The sequence below is a fragment of the Chelmon rostratus genome, chromosome 3 (genome assembly GCF_017976325.1).
Source record: "Chelmon rostratus isolate fCheRos1 chromosome 3, fCheRos1.pri, whole genome shotgun sequence".
NCBI lineage: Eukaryota > Metazoa > Chordata > Actinopteri > Chaetodontiformes > Chaetodontidae > Chelmon > Chelmon rostratus.
In genome coordinates, this window is record NC_055660.1 from 18,947,078 (window position 1) to 18,962,612 (window position 15,535).

Consider the following 15,535-nt stretch of genomic DNA (forward strand, 5'->3'; position numbering starts at 1 on the left):
TTAACCGCCGAAGCCGTACAGAGTGCGGCCCTGTCTCTTCAGAGCATACACCACATCCATGGCGGTGACGGTCTTCCTCTTGGCGTGTTCGGTGTAGGTGACGGCATCACGAATGACATTCTCCAGGAAAACCTTGAGCACACCGCGGGTCTCCTCGTAGATCAGACCGGAGATACGCTTCACGCCACCGCGGCGAGCCAGACGGCGGATAGCGGGCTTGGTGATTCCCTGGATGTTATCACGGAGAACTTTGCGGTGACGCTTGGCGCCTCCTTTACCGAGTCCTTTGCCTCCCTTTCCTCTGCCGCTCATTTTGTAGGTTCTCTATAGTACTGGACTAAATAGAGTCTGCTGTCGGAGGGGCAGACATTCAGTATTTAAATACTGTCTGCGGACGTCGAGGAAATCATATAGCGCGACCCTCACTGGGCGGTGCCTCAGTGGTCCTTCCTCCATCTTTAGCAGCCAAGTGAAAATTGTTTATTTGAAAATTGTTAGTACATGCTATAACAAAGAATGTAAAGATAGTACAGCATTATTTTAGGTAGTACATTTTTTTATTGTTAACTTTTACAACAATAAACTTAATAATTATTGTTGGTGGCGAAAGCATCCCAGTAATAAGATATAGCTTTATTAATGCCTGGGCCGGGGAGACCAAGATCTACATTTAGACTGGTGTAGCTTACCAGTTAAATTAATTTCATTGGCATCATTGGCATTGTATGTATCAAACTGTGGAAAACCAGAAGTGCTATGATCATCCAACAGACTGTAATCGACAGTGAAATGATCATCAAACAGGTGCGCATTATGGTCAAATCCTAAACGTTTTTTCAAATCACCTTTAGTTAAATCTTGAGTTCTCTCTGGAGCCTCAGTTAACGGAGGATACTCGAGACTCCATACACAATGTTTACAAGATAACAACCTAATCATGGAATTAAAACAAGAGTTCCATCAAATAATTAAATTAAAAGTGTTAGAAAAGTCTGATGTGAAATTGTGGGACATACAAAAATATATAATTTTAATGTAAATAATTAAACTTAATAAAACGTATGATTCATTAATAAATTAGTATATTAGTATAAAGAAATTGAAATGTACATCTGCAGGAAATGAGGAAACAATAAGAGACTTAAAATCACAAATAGATCATTTTAATAATGAATTATTACATAATATTTATAAACAGTCACAGTCAAATGACAGAGGGAACCTTGTTCGTGCCATTAAATCAGGACACAGACGACTCCAAAGTAAATTTATTAAAAACCATAAAAAGCAAAGACGGAAATGTTGTGATCTGTGAAAGGCAAAAAAGACAAGCTGTTAGAGAACTATGTTCCAGTGCCTATAAAAAATAGATGTAGATACAAACTCTGAACTCACTTTTAGAAAACATCACTTCATACAGCTCTATAAACTTCACATCACTTTTAGGAGATATAAAGAAGTTCTTCAGGCCATCAAGCAGTTGAATGCCGGGGAAAGCGCAGGTCCAGATGGCCTCCCCACTGAGTTTTACCGGCTACACTTGGACGGTGTCATGAATCTGCTCACCTGCATTTACAATGAAGGCTTGAACACTGGCTGAATGGGAAACTCTATCAAGGTGTTATGTGTTTCTTGCTCAGGAAAGGTGACAACTGAAATATTGATAACTACAGACATCTGACCATTATGAATACAGACTATAAAATACAAGCTAAAATAACTATGAATAGACTAAATTATGTTTCAGGCCACATTGTAGAGAAAAGAACAAACGTGAAATTAAGGGAAAGACACTAGCTGCGTTTCCATTAGTTGGTCGCAAAACAAAAGCGACATTTCTGAAATTTCAGCAAAGTTCGAATGCGACTTGCACGTGTTTCCATTGAACAGTGTCTTGTGAACACTATCTAGACTGGTGCACATGAACTGATGAAGCCTGCTCAGATGAGAGACGAAACGTCTTGTAAGACAAACTGACATGGTCCAGTTGTGAATGATTGAATGCCCTAAAGCTTACAATGACCTGGATGAATGAGAATATTCACAGGCATATATACAAAGGAATGGTATATTGAAGTCACATCTTTGGGTCAATTCTGAGGTGTGTGATAAGGATGTGATATTAATGTATGATGTATTAAATGACATCTCTCCAGAACAGCAGAAGGAGTTACTTGAGGCCCACACTGTCTAATGCAGACCTTAATTGTGAATACATTACAACAAGTACATGAACAGTAGAAAAAGCTCTTCAGTGTAAAGTGAGGTGGCTCTTAAAAGAGCCGTTGTTGTTGTGGTTGGTACACAGTGTGAGTGAGAGTTTAAGCGCGCTCTCCGCGGATGCGGCGGGCCAGCTGGATGTCTTTGGGCATGATGGTGACCCTCTTGGCGTGAATGGCGCACAGGTTGGTGTCCTCGAAGAGGCCGACCAGGTAAGCCTCGCTAGCCTCCTGCAGAGCCATGACGGCGGAGCTCTGGAAGCGCAGGTCGGTCTTGAAATCCTGAGCGATCTCTCGGACCAGGCGCTGGAAGGGCAGCTTGCGGATGAGCAGCTCGGTGGATTTCTGGTAGCGACGGATCTCTCTCAGAGCCACGGTACCGGGCCTGTAGCGATGAGGCTTCTTGACGCCGCCGGTAGCAGGGGCGCTCTTACGGGCTGCCTTGGTGGCCAGTTGCTTTCTCGGGGCTTTGCCTCCGGTAGACTTACGAGCGGTCTGCTTGGTTCTTGCCATTATTGCTTCTTTCTATCTCTCTCTGAAGGGGAGAAAAGTGTAATAAAGAGACGAGACACGCTGCTCTTAAAGTGTGGGCCCGGCTGCGGAATGATGACGCCGCTTCAGACCTCCAGCCCTGATTGGTGAAGGGCTCCTCATGGAGCTCAGGAGCGACACAGCGCCGGAATAGCCGCTGCTGATTGGAGAGAAATCCCTTCGAAGTTAAGAGCGGGCCTCACGCTGCTGGAAGCTTCCACTCCGATTGGTCTGGCAGGAACCACTCGCGCCGCCGCGGACATATAATGAAGCGTTGTGGCCAGTGAAGCCACATTTTCTCTGAGCTGTGACTCTAGAAACCATCAGTAAATCATGAGTGGAAGAGGCAAAACCGGCGGAAAGGCCAGAGCTAAGGCAAAGACCCGTTCTTCTCGTGCTGGGCTCCAGTTCCCAGTCGGCCGTGTCCACAGGCTGCTGCGCAAAGGCAACTATGCCGAGCGTGTGGGTGCCGGCGCCCCCGTCTACCTGGCGGCTGTGCTCGAGTATCTGACCGCTGAGATCCTGGAGTTGGCCGGAAACGCTGCCCGCGACAACAAGAAGACTCGTATCATCCCCCGTCACTTGCAGCTGGCTGTCCGCAACGACGAGGAGCTCAACAAGCTGTTGGGTGGAGTCACCATCGCTCAGGGTGGTGTGCTGCCCAACATCCAGGCTGTTCTCCTGCCCAAGAAGACCGAGAAGCCCGCCAAGGCCAAGTAAACCTGATTACAGGAGAGAAAAAAAAACACCAAAACGGCTCTTTTAAGAGCCACACACTCCGTTTTTAAAGAGCAGCGTTTCTAATGTCTCCATGACGCACGAATTATACTTAACTACTAAAGGTTTAGAATGAAAATGGAAAGTATTATATATTGCTCTTGAAATGAAACTTTTCAATATAATTATAATAACAAGGCACAATATACTGAAAACAAGAAGTGCTGAGGCATCAAAGGCAAAATAATAATAGAGTTGTTAGAGTCTTGAAAGTTCAATACTCAGTTATATCATCTCCCTATTCAGTGTGTGAAAATGTCTCTCAGATCAAACGCAATTTCTGGAGATGAGAGCAGACACATTTTTCAATTTGGCACCAATGTCCATGGCCATAAAACTGTTCTTTGCTTTTATATAGTAATCACCTCCTGGTGACTTCTGTTTGTTGCCCAAATTAAATTGATACACTGTTTATTTAACTTGGCAATCATTTTGTTAGATATACTTGATTTATGCCAAACTGGGAAATTGCAGTGCAGCAGCAGCATTACACACAGTGAAACAAGTGAAAATTTGTGAAATAGGACTATAAAGAACAAACTATACATAATTAAAAAAAAAAAAAATCAAAATAGCAAGCAGTAAAAATTATATACATTATAAAATAGCAAAAATAGTAAACAGTAGTAGTAAAAATTATTGTACAAAAAAAGATTTATTTATTTATTTTAGTTGTTATTGTACAGTGTAATGGCATGTGGCAGGAAAGATTTCTTGTCTCTGTCCCTTCAACAGTGGAGCTGTAGCAGCCTGTGGGAGAAGGTGCTCCACTGTCTGTCCACTGTGTGATGGAGAGGGTGCTGATCATCGTCCATAATGGATAACAGTTAGCTGGGGGAGGGATATTTGCCAGAAACATGAGTTTGGACAGGATGAAAGTTTTGACAAGATTTATTCTTGTTCTGGAATTTGTTTTTATTTTCCCATTTCTGTACTTCTCTAATTTCACATAAATTTCTCTCCCAGTTTCTTTCACTAATGTCACTGTTACAAATGGTCAGACCAAGGATTTCAATGTTTTGTTTGATTTGAATATCAAGTTTAGTTTAGTCTATTATTTTTCCTCTCCAATCCAGGAACCAGCCTTGCTGAAATAAATCACATCTGCCCCTCAGAAATTTGTGTATATATATATATCAATGAAGCTGATGAGGTCATAACATTAAATTCAATGACTTTGTACCGTTTTCATTTCAGTACATGTCAAAAAGCATTAGCAAGTTATATTGTCTTTTATGTTTTACATAGTGTCCTAACTTGAATTCAGGGTTGTATTTATTCATCTCTTCATTTGATTCATTTGGTTTTTTCCAGGGACAGGAGTCAGTGCCACATACAATATTTATTGCTTCCTTCAATGGGCCTTAAAATTTACAAAGCCCAGTAAGAATATATGTACAAAATACTATAACAAAGTATTTGATAGCCCCCCCCCCCCGCAAATAAGTGAAGTCAACATTTGACAAAAAAAATTAACTTACTAGAGTAGACTCAATAATGCCTCTCTCTCTCTCTCTCTCTTCATTTAAAGTAATTTTTGTATTTACTCGGGTAATCGGGAAGGGGCCAAATACTTTCACAGCACTCTATATACTTTGGTACAATAACTGGGGGCAGAGAAAGGTGAACTACCTTGTGTTTAATTCACCAATCACACACACCCACACACACACACACACACACACACACACCACTCCTGTAGGTCTCGGATTAAGTGCTTGTTGACCCTCCTCCCTGCTGTCTGCAGGTAAATGCACAGAGTCCTTCCTCAGACATCATTGCTGTCTCACACATGATTCACAGCACATCAGTCATGTGCAGAGAAGTTGAACTGGTTTTGAAAACTTATACACCACACAAGTTTTCGTCGTGTCTTACCTTGATCATAGGAAAATTCTAGTACAATTTGTTTACGTTTGACGACAACACAAGAAATAACCTCTTTGGTGAATATGTGGGTGGCTCTTAAAAGAGCCTTTTTCATGACGTCTGTGGAGAACAGCTCACTTCTTCTTGGGTGCTGCCTTCTTGACTTTGGGCTTTGCAGCCTTCTTAGCGGGAGCTTTCTTGGCTGCTGCGGGCTTCTTTGCTGCCACTTTCTTGGGGCTCTTAGTGGCCTTCTTGGGGCTCTTTGTGGCCTTCTTGGCTGCCGCTGCGGGTTTCTTGGCCTTCTTCGGGGACTTCTTAGCGGCGGCTGCTGGCTTCTTGGCTGCCGCTGCTTTGGGCTTTTTGGCCGCTGCGGTTTTCTTTGCTGCGGGCTTCTTGGCTTTAGGAGCGGCTTTCTTGGCTGCGGGCTTCTTGGCTTTGGGCTCGGCCACCTTCTTGTTCATCTTGAAGGAGCCGGATGCTCCGGTCCCCTTGGTCTGGACCAGAGTCCCCTTCGCCACCAGGCTCTTGATGGCGATCTTGACGCGGGACTTGTTCTTGTCCACATCGTAGCCTCCGGCAGCCAGGTTCTTCTTGAGGGCAGCTGCAGACACGCCGCTGCGCTCCTTGGATGCGGCCACAGCTTTGACGATAAGCTCGCTGACGCTGGGACCGGCTTTCCTGGGCTTGGTTGCCGTCTTCTTCTTGGCTGCTTTTGCCGGAGCGGCGGCTGGAGCTGGTGCTACTTCTGCCATTATCCTTCTCTTCGCGTTAGTACTCTCTGAACGAGTCAAACTGAACTGATGGAGAATCCAGAGCAGGAGGCTGGACTTAAACACACCATGAGAACCGTGGAGACTCAACCCGGGCCGCGTCTCGTCTGTGCGCTCTGAATGTCGGGCTACTTGTGTTTTCTCTTCATCGATAAAACACTCAAAACTAAACCTGGGACAAGTGCTGAAGGCTGACAGCGAAGCGAGCCGATAGCACACTTGTGTCTCTTCATATTCCAGTCATGTAGAGCTCTGATGCTCTCTGCATTTCGTTTGGGGAGCCTCCAAACCTCACACATTGACCGCCGCGACCAGCGCTGCTCAGTGACTTTTCGCACTCATTTCTCTCCTAAAATGCTTTAAAATGCACCAGATCGCCATCAAAAGCCGTTTTCCAGCTGGCCTACATGTTTGTTCAGAGACTCAAAGTACAAATTACCATGTGTTGATGATCACTTTGTTATAAAGTGAATGTATTCTGGTAGCAGCAAACACACTGATGATGGAGGAGGCTTACGGGGCCAGTCAGAGCTGCACAGTGAGCAGTTCTTCTGCTGAGGACTAAACTGTTCATACTTATTGTATTAATGAACAAATAAATGAACAGCTGTCTGTGGCACACAAAGCATGTTTTTAAATGTAATTCTTACATCGTTCCATCGATAAATAATATTACATATTAATATGAAAAAAGCAATAAACGGTCACAAAACTTGCATTTCGCTGATTTCTGCTGTTGAAAGTGAGAATTTGGATTTGTGTTAAAAATCTCAGAGTTAACAGAGCAGATTCTGCAGAGCTAAAATGAACTGCCTTTTTTCTGACAGCTTTATTAAGCCTGTTTGATCCATAATGGCCTCCAGCAGCATTACCCATGCTGCAGCTGATAATGAAAAATCATACAGACATACAAACAAAATTTTAAAAAGGACTCACTTCCACACTTTGAACCTGTTGTAAAACTAAATGCACACTACATGTTCCATTTGTCACATGTTGTTTTGCATTACTGAGGACAGCAGTGAAAATAACATGTATTAAAAAAGGGGTCCACACATTGAGAGGATTTTCAGGGGCAATGATATTAAAAGGTATAGTTTACATTCCCAAAAGACATTTTCCCTCTGTTACACATGTTTTGTTACAAAAGATAAATCACAAAAACATAAGTGCTACCTGTTCTCAGACCTGCAGCACTGCACTCCCAATTCTACCACCCTGCATTTCAGTGTGACTGTATCCATCGTTTCATCGTTTCAAATGGACGTAACTATATTGATTGTCAAGTTCTGACAGACAGGGATCCACACCAGGATATCGACCTTTACTTCAAACCATTTGATGGATCATGAACTTGTGCAGAAATACAAAATGCGCTTGTGCAACAGAGTAAATAAATAACATGTTTTATATTTAAAGTCTTGTTAAACTTGGGACTGTCAGCCATGGTTCTCTCTCTACCTGTGTTGCATTATTTTTATTTTTGAAATAATTTAAGCGGTGTGTTATGGGTGATTTTCCAGCCTCTGTTGGTGGTAAGTCAGTTTGTTGTTGCTCATATGTAAATAAAAAATATATGCTGTCTCCGTTCAATATGATGTGTAAAAATAATCGGGAATTGCTCACCATAATGTCACCTCATGTATAAGAAAATATTTCTCATGTGGAATGAGGCTGAAAACATATGAACCTGCTATTGAGAGCTGTAAAAAGTCCATCGAACAGGAGAAGCGGGAAAGGCAGCTCTCCGTGCGTCAGTCGAAAGAGAAGACACAGCCGAATAACCTGACATCCATCATTCTGACAAAACACTCAAAACAGAATGAGTCATAGAGAAACGTGAAACATCACTCAGGTAAAAACGAACGAACGAACAGGGAGAAGACCAAGAAGCGGCAGTGCAAATATCCTCTTCTGACATTCCACCATGCAAAGCCATGGATGACGAGACCCCTCTGGTGGGGTGCGCTCTGATGCGCTCCGGCGGATCCACACCGGAGGAGGTATCGGCCTGTGCGATAGTCTCACAGAGCCAATGTGACGGACGTTGTGCAGACAGAGGAGAACCCAAAGAACGTTCTCTGTAACGCACAAACAAACGCTGAGAGCGGCGCAACGCAGCTGTGCGCTGGACATAGCAGGACAGCGCGCGCACTGGACAGAGGTGGTGAGACATGGCTTCCTCCTCAGAGTATTCATGAAAACGAGCCAAGCCAGAGCCCTCGCCGCCGTCACACATACTGTAGCGCACTTCGATGTGACCCATGGGGGGGGTCGGATCGAAAGGGCCGACTGGAAGACTCCAGAGGCTGCTCCTTACCCATACTCGCTGCCGGGTCCCGTCAGGAGGAAGGTGAGTAAATGACAGAGGCGACATCAAGGAAATAGCGCTTATGAGGAGAGGGCTCATCAGCGCACTGTATAGTGTCACTCACACACCAGAGATGGGAGTGAGGAGACGCTTAGACAAGACATCTTCATTTACTATTCACCAGTAACACATATACTAATGATTACCCATCTCAACAAATCCTCAAGTGTTCCCTATGACACCAAAAAAATTTTTTTTGTTTTTTATTTTATAAATTATATGCCATTATCAAGCAGAGGAAAAAAGGCTCAGCAAAGAACAGTACGGAAAAGCCAGTGGCTGACGTGAACAATGTCTCTGGAACACAGGGCAGTGAAAAATGCCTACATGCAAAACCAAAAGCACAGTCCTGGCACTGGGAGTATTCCACCCAGGTATAGGTTTTGTACCACAAAGCCCTGAACGCTCTGGTCCTACCCTGTCCATGCTGGGTGCGAGGGAAGGTCTTCAGGACAGGTTGCGCAGGACCTGCAGCTCTGGTTTGAGAAAGTCTGTGGAAATTAATACTCATGATCAACACTGACAATTAAAGACAGAAACATGCTTTTGTTATTGTTCCTATGGCAAAAGTTTGAAAAATATATGCAAAGATTCTGGAATTTTAAAATGAGGATTTTATTAAACTTTATAAAAATTGAGTTGGATCATTAAGCAACAACAACTCGAAAGTAACATTTTGATTGTCAAGCCCTTTAAAATATATAAATGGATGTGCATTTCAGCAGAAAATTAATACAAAAGAGTAATTCAGATGTTGCTGGTGATAGGTTAATATAATTTTTAAGAAATATTCTACCTTGGGGACCTTTCGGCGTAGCAAAGGTCAGATGAACTGGGGGGTTCCTGTTGCTGCTGCAACTGCTGTAGCTGCAGCTGTCATCTGACTCAGCATGGTCAGACTCATCACCATTGTCAGTCCCCTCCCTTTTTGCATCTGAACGTATTGATTGACAAAGTCAGCACTAAATTAACTCAATTTTTAATTGAACATACATTAAAAAGTGCACATGATTTTTTTTAAAATAATATATAGCATGAATATATGAACTGTTTAACAACTACACAATTTTAAGTGCGTGCTGGTTTAGTACCATGATTAAAAAGGAGGTAGCCTATTTAAATTCCTTAATTCACTAAATAACTGTAATTGTGCAGAGAGCACCACACATTACACATTACACATTTTAAAGCATTTCCCTAATTCCTGCCTTTTCACCTGGAAGCCCATGAGCGCTGTTCTGGCCCTGGGAACTTTGGTGAATGTTAGCTTGACTGCATTCACCCTGATTCTCACACCTGATTCTCGCCGAGGAGCCACTTCTTTCTTTTTCCAAAACAAAAGCCTTCATGAGTTTTTCACATAGTCTAATTAAACAAGGTTTCGGCTTTGCTTCCGTCTTATCATGCAGCGTCAGTAACTTTACGCAACGCGGTGGAGGCGGAGATGGGGACCCTCTGGGCGTTCCCCAGGCAAGTCGCCATCACACCCTTGTTCACCCATCTGGGGGAGGCGGGGAATGGGCGACCCGCATGGCGGTCCATCGATAGAGGGAGCAGGGTCCAGGATGTCCAATGCCTCTTCGACCGAGTATAGCTCGCGTATCGGCCAACCATCCTCCTCTCTGCTTCAGGGAGGCCAGCACAACACGGGCATGAAGGTTGCGGGGCCAAGGCGAGGCCGTCGTCCTCCGGGCCCAGACAGGACTCACAACGGGCGTGCAGGTCGAAAGACATGATGTACCCGACCTGGCAGGCCGGGCAAATCCTGATACCGCTCTGTCTGAAAGACATCTCGAAGTTCTTCACGCGCTTTTCACGATCCAGTGCTTGTTCAGACTGAAGAAAAATGGAAGCCGATTATGTGGTCTCATCGCAATTTATACTCAAGATGAGAGCGCGAGTGGGGCCAAACCTACAGGTGGGCGTGGACTAAGTTTCTTTTTCAGTGCTGCGCAGGTGCGCAAGAGATAACCCCACTAGCGATAACCTGAGAGGACGAAGCCTATAGAAATGCACAAAATGCATCAGCGGAGCTGCAGCAGCAGCCTTTATCTCCTCTGCCTGGGTATCTCCCCTTTCTGTTAGGTGAAGAAAATTACAATACAAGTAGTGAAGTTGAGGATGATGAGTACAACGACAGTGTAAATGAAGCTGATCGTGATGATGATGGCGAGCCTCAGTATAAGAGTGCGAGTGAGAGCCCAGACTCTGGTCTCAGCCCCTCCAGCAGGGCTCCTCTTCTCCGCTTTCTGATGCTGATTCAGCTCCTGAGTGTAATTCAGGTCCTATCCCTACCACACAGAGTTCACTGCACCAACATTGTCTGAGTCTCATAATGAAATGCCTTTTACTGTTGTTACTCACTGTGAGCTTCTGAGTTTTTCGCTTCAAGAAACCGTGAAAATTTTAATGAAATCTGACTTTGATATGTTGTACCTTCAAGAACTGAGGTTGAAAACTAACGATGATGTAGAGCACTGTTTGTCAAGCCTGGTCCTGGAGTACCACTACCCTGCATGTTTTAGATGTATCCCTGCTCCAACACACCTGATTCAAATGAATGGCTCATTATCAGGCCTCAGCAGAGCCCAACAACGAGCTGAGCATTTGAATCAGGTGTGTTGGAGCACGGAAACATCTAAAACATGCAGGGCAGTGGTACTCCAGGACCAGGATTGAGAAACACTGATGTAGAGAAAGTGATGAAACAGTGAAAATAATGCTGATGGTGTTGGTATTCTTTAAAACACATGATGTTGATGTCTGCAGGAGGATAGACATTATTCCTGGCAGACTGATCATGTTAGACTGTTTTTATAAAGGACAAAAGTGTCGAATTATAAATGTTTACACTGCCCCAGAAGCCCAGAAATAGAGCAGATTGTTCAAGAGACTCAGGGTACTTTTGAAGGTTAGTTATAATATAATTTTGTGTGGTGATTTTAATACTGAGACTGAAGAGATTGACGGGGATGGTCCTTCCTTATTCTAACTGAGTCCAGAAGGAAATCTGTAATGAGGCAAATTTAACTGATGTTTATAGATCTGTAAATCCTCATGGAACCAATTTTAGGTCTGATTCCAGAACTAAAACATGCATTGACAGAATATACGTAGCTGCAAACTATAAAGTGTCTCATTATGGCACAATCCTAAACGATTCTTCTGATCATCTATTAGTTAAATCATCAGTCTTCTCTGGAGCCTTAGTGGACAGAATATACTGCAAACTTAATACACAATATTTACATGATAACAACCAAATCACAGAATTAAGATAAGAGATCCATCAACTAATTCAATTAAAAGTATTGGATAAATCCAGAGATTATCTGTGGGCAGTGGTGAAAGCAGATAGCTTTCCAGATGATTTTGTTCAAATGCTCAGGTGTCTGTATTTTCAATCAGGTGTTTGTGTCAAGGTAAATGGAGTTTGAACTGAGAGTTTGAGTTTGGAGTAAAGCGGTGCTGCCCTCTGAGCACTGCTCTGTGCGTGCTAGAACAAGCATCTGGTGCAAAATGAAACCAGGACAGAACAGAAGGAGTTTGGATTGGAGAGGAAAATAGACAAAAACTTTCTGGGTCTGACCATCTGTAACAGTGATATCAGTGAAAGAAAGTGGGAGAAAAAAATGTGTGAAATTAAAAATGAAGTACAGAAATGGGAGAATAAAAACACAAATTACAGAACAAGAATCAAAACCGTCGTCCAAACTCATGATTCTGGCAAACATCCTTCCCCCAGCTAACAAAATGAGTATTAAATGAAATAAACAGCGCGTCAATTTCATTTGAGGAACAACCAGAGAAGTCACCAGAAGAGAACTATTATATTAAAGCAAAGAACATGGAGGTTTGGGTGCCATGACATAGGTACCAAGTTGAAAATAGCTTCATAGCTAATCTCAGAGAGCATTAGAGATGTCTGCTGGCCCGTTCGAGCTGTTTCATGGAGTTATGTGACAAAGAAAAAATATCCCGTGATTTGTTATGAAGATGAAACACAGTAGCAGCTCCTGATGGACTGTTACAGAGCTCAGATGGTCTGGACTATGATGCAAAACCATGGTCTGACCTTTGATGTGAACTACAACTCAGTCATTTATGGACTGTTGGAAGAAAAGATGCCTTCCAAGCATAGAGAACTGTTTCAACTGAGTTAATGATTTCACTTGCTATCACTGCCTTATTATTAATGTATTTTTGTTGCATACATATTAATACTTTTCCACAGTCATGCAGCCACATGACTGTGGAAAAATATTGTTCAATTTGTTTTGATCTAAATGTTTCATAAGGGCCAAGATGTCATATTGATATAAACCACATGTGTTATTACAGTTTACTTCACTGTCCAATATTTTCAGACAGATATTAGGTTTTTAAAAAAGACCATCACTGTTTAAAAAGTGTATTTTTTTTTAATGGCTCGGAGCCTGTTGATATTCACTCCTCTGCAGTGAAACGTTTAAGCCACATGACTGTTTTCATTTGATTTCTTTCTCTTTTTTTTTTACAGTTTTGCCTTAATTTATCTTTTATGATGTGTTAGGATTTACTTGAACAAATTGTAATTTTTCACTGGTATTAGAGAGCAATGCAAGAATGTGTAACAGTTGTGTTATGTTAAAGAATTATAATGCCAGGACTTGACAGCAAAAACGTGGATTTAACTCTGATCATTTTAAGGCCTAAGATTGTTATTTAAAAAAAGAATACAGAGTTTGATGATCTTCTACTCTGCAGGTAACCGCAGGTAAAAACACACAGTACAGACCTCCACATGTTGACTGATGTTCTGTTAAAATTCACTGTTATGATATGAAGGGAAAGGAGGGAGAGGATGAGAGGAAGACGAGGAGAGATATAGACTTAATGTCTCTGATGAAGGATTGCTTATTTTGCTGTTGTTCATCATTGAGGAGCAAATTTGTAACAGTTTGATGTCAAATGCAAACCTTCCCATCAGTGTGTGTGGAGGACAAACAGCAGCACTCTGACAGGATCTGCTCCAGGAGCAGGACCAGCCTGTTGCAGAGCAGGAAGAAGATCGCAGCGTGATCCTGACAGCCGTGCTGATATTTGTGCTGCTGAAATGCATCAATTTGGTGATTTTCAGGTCAGATTGGGTGCAGGTGTTGATTAACATTTATTGTTGTTGGTCAGGCAGGTGGACTGGCTCTTATGATGGGTCTGGTGAATGAGGTTTAACAAAAAAGTGTGCGGTTGTTTGCTTCTTAACTGAGTAGCTCAAGGGCCTGTCATTAGCCTCCACTGGGGCCCGTCGTCACTAACTTACCACTGCTACAAACTGTATCTGAAGCAGAGGTCGAGGGCTTTAGCGAATGGAGAACCTGCTCAAGTCAAGAAAAATGATGATGATCATGAATGAAAAATCATTTTAAATTGTTTATGTATTTTTGTGTGCCCCAGATTTTTTGCAATTCTCTATTATTGTAAGACCAGAAAATTGATCTGGTTATCACTGCAGCTTCATGATTGCAATTGCAAGATATGATCAGTTTGTATCCAGTTCAGTAATATTCAGAAACATTGCCATTTCTCATACAAGTTTATTATGGCTTAAGAACTTGTGGGTGGCTGACATTCAGAAAGGGTTTGGGGAAGTTTAGAATTAGTAACAATCACAAGCCATAATGACAGTGCTGGACAGCTAACATTTACTGTATGATTAAGTAAGAACAGGGCGCGACTTTCCAGCTACTTAATGCTTCATATTTCTGCCATTATAATAAGATAAAATCCAAGTTACAGCTTTCAGCTGGTAAACCTGCTTATACTCCATACAGATTTGGATCACTGGTTTGCTGGAGTGTCTTGAGCAAGATACTCAACCCCAAATTGTGGGCATTTGAACATGTTGGCAAAAAATAGTTGGTTTAATGTAATGCTGGATACATGAATTCTCAATGAAGTGTTTCTGCTCTTTCAGACAGCTCTGACAGTAAAACAGCGGATATAGAGGCCAGCTGTAAAAACCTGACTGAAGAGAACTGATTCAATTCGGTGAGCATGATGAAACTCGTCATACTAATAAAAACAGCTGATGGTCTTTTCTTTAAAACTCATTATGCTGAGATCTGCAGGAGACTAGACATTATTCCTCGTAGACTGATCATGTTGGACTGTTTTTATTTGAGGAGGAAACACATTATAAACATGTGCACTGCTCCAGCTGCATTAAAGAAGAAAAGCTGACTATTTAAGACGTTTAGAGAAGTTCTGTTGCATTACTTTATGTGATTTTAATACTGTGACTGAAGAGGATGAGCGTGTCAGTAGCTCCTGATTCAAACTGTGTATTCAGATTCAGCTCCTTAGGACAATCCTAAACAATATCCAGTGCATGCAAAAGTGAAATAGATGCAGACTCTGAACTCCCTTTTAAAAAGCATTACTTCATACAGCTCTACAGACTCCACTTCTTGGTGAAATAAGAAAAGATGAGGTGGTTCAGGCCATCAAGCAGCTAAATGAACTTAAAATTGAAAACAATCTGCCTTGGCAGGTATTTGACCTCTTTGATCTGAGAGACATTCACATGCTTGAGGATTTTTTGCTGTTTGCTTAAATGTAATCATGCTGAATAAATTAATATAGTTAAAAAATAAAAAGGAGTAGAGCAGATGGGACTGCAGAGACAGGAGGAACAGTGTTAACAAAGGTTAAGATGCAACAAGCAAATACAAAGTAGAAAGGATGGAAATGCAGATTGACTGAGCAGATAACATGATCTGGAAGGGTGGTCACGGCAGAGCAGAGCTTTTGTAGGAGTCTTGATTACAGAATAGGATGCAGCTGGAGAGGCTCTGCTTGGCCAGTGGCACACCTGTCTCCACTCAGGCAAACGTCCACCACACAGACCCACAGGGAGACAGAGAGAGGCTCCGAGGAAGGCAAGCTATTACATATCGGTTTATGTTATAGGAGCAGATGTAACACTAAGATTCAGTTTGGATTAAAACCAATTCTAGTAG

General features: G+C 42.5%; 3 protein-coding genes across 3 annotated transcripts; 1 reads left to right on the forward strand and 2 right to left on the reverse strand.

Moving 5' to 3' along the window:
* On the reverse strand, positions 1-2,732 carry LOC121604363 (histone H3-like). The gene is made up of 2 exons (XM_041933860.1): positions 2,400-2,732; positions 1-324 (listed from the first exon to the last, which is right to left on the reverse strand). The coding sequence occupies exons 1-2, from the start codon at positions 2,730-2,732 to the stop codon at positions 1-3; spliced, it is 657 nt and encodes a 218-aa protein (XP_041789794.1).
* Positions 2,733-3,083: 351 nt separating this feature from the next.
* LOC121604866 (histone H2A) lies at positions 3,084-3,470 on the forward strand. The gene has a single exon (XM_041934504.1). It carries the CDS (start codon positions 3,084-3,086, stop codon positions 3,468-3,470), a length of 387 nt encoding a protein of 128 aa, XP_041790438.1.
* A 2,060-nt stretch (positions 3,471-5,530) lies between these two features.
* On the reverse strand, positions 5,531-6,148 carry LOC121604865 (histone H1-like). The gene has a single exon (XM_041934503.1). It carries the CDS (start codon positions 6,146-6,148, stop codon positions 5,531-5,533), a length of 618 nt encoding a protein of 205 aa, XP_041790437.1.
* Between the last annotated feature and the right edge of the window lie 9,387 nt (positions 6,149-15,535).

What these genes read in the sequence shown, in the direction of transcription:
- LOC121604865 (XM_041934503.1), bottom strand. Translation starts at nt 6,148, where the DNA reads ATGGCAGAAGTAGCACCAGCTCCAGCCGCCGCTCCGGCAAAAGCAGCC.
- LOC121604363 (XM_041933860.1), bottom strand. Translation starts at nt 2,732, where the DNA reads ATGGCAAGAACCAAGCAGACCGCTCGTAAGTCTACCGGAGGCAAAGCC. An exon ending in TCGAGGACACCAACCTGTGC is followed by an intron (nt 325 to 2,399) that starts GCCATTCACGCC and finishes CCAGTACTATAG; the next exon opens with AGAACCTACAAAATGAGCGG.
- LOC121604866 (XM_041934504.1), top strand. Translation starts at nt 3,084, where the DNA reads ATGAGTGGAAGAGGCAAAACCGGCGGAAAGGCCAGAGCTAAGGCAAAG.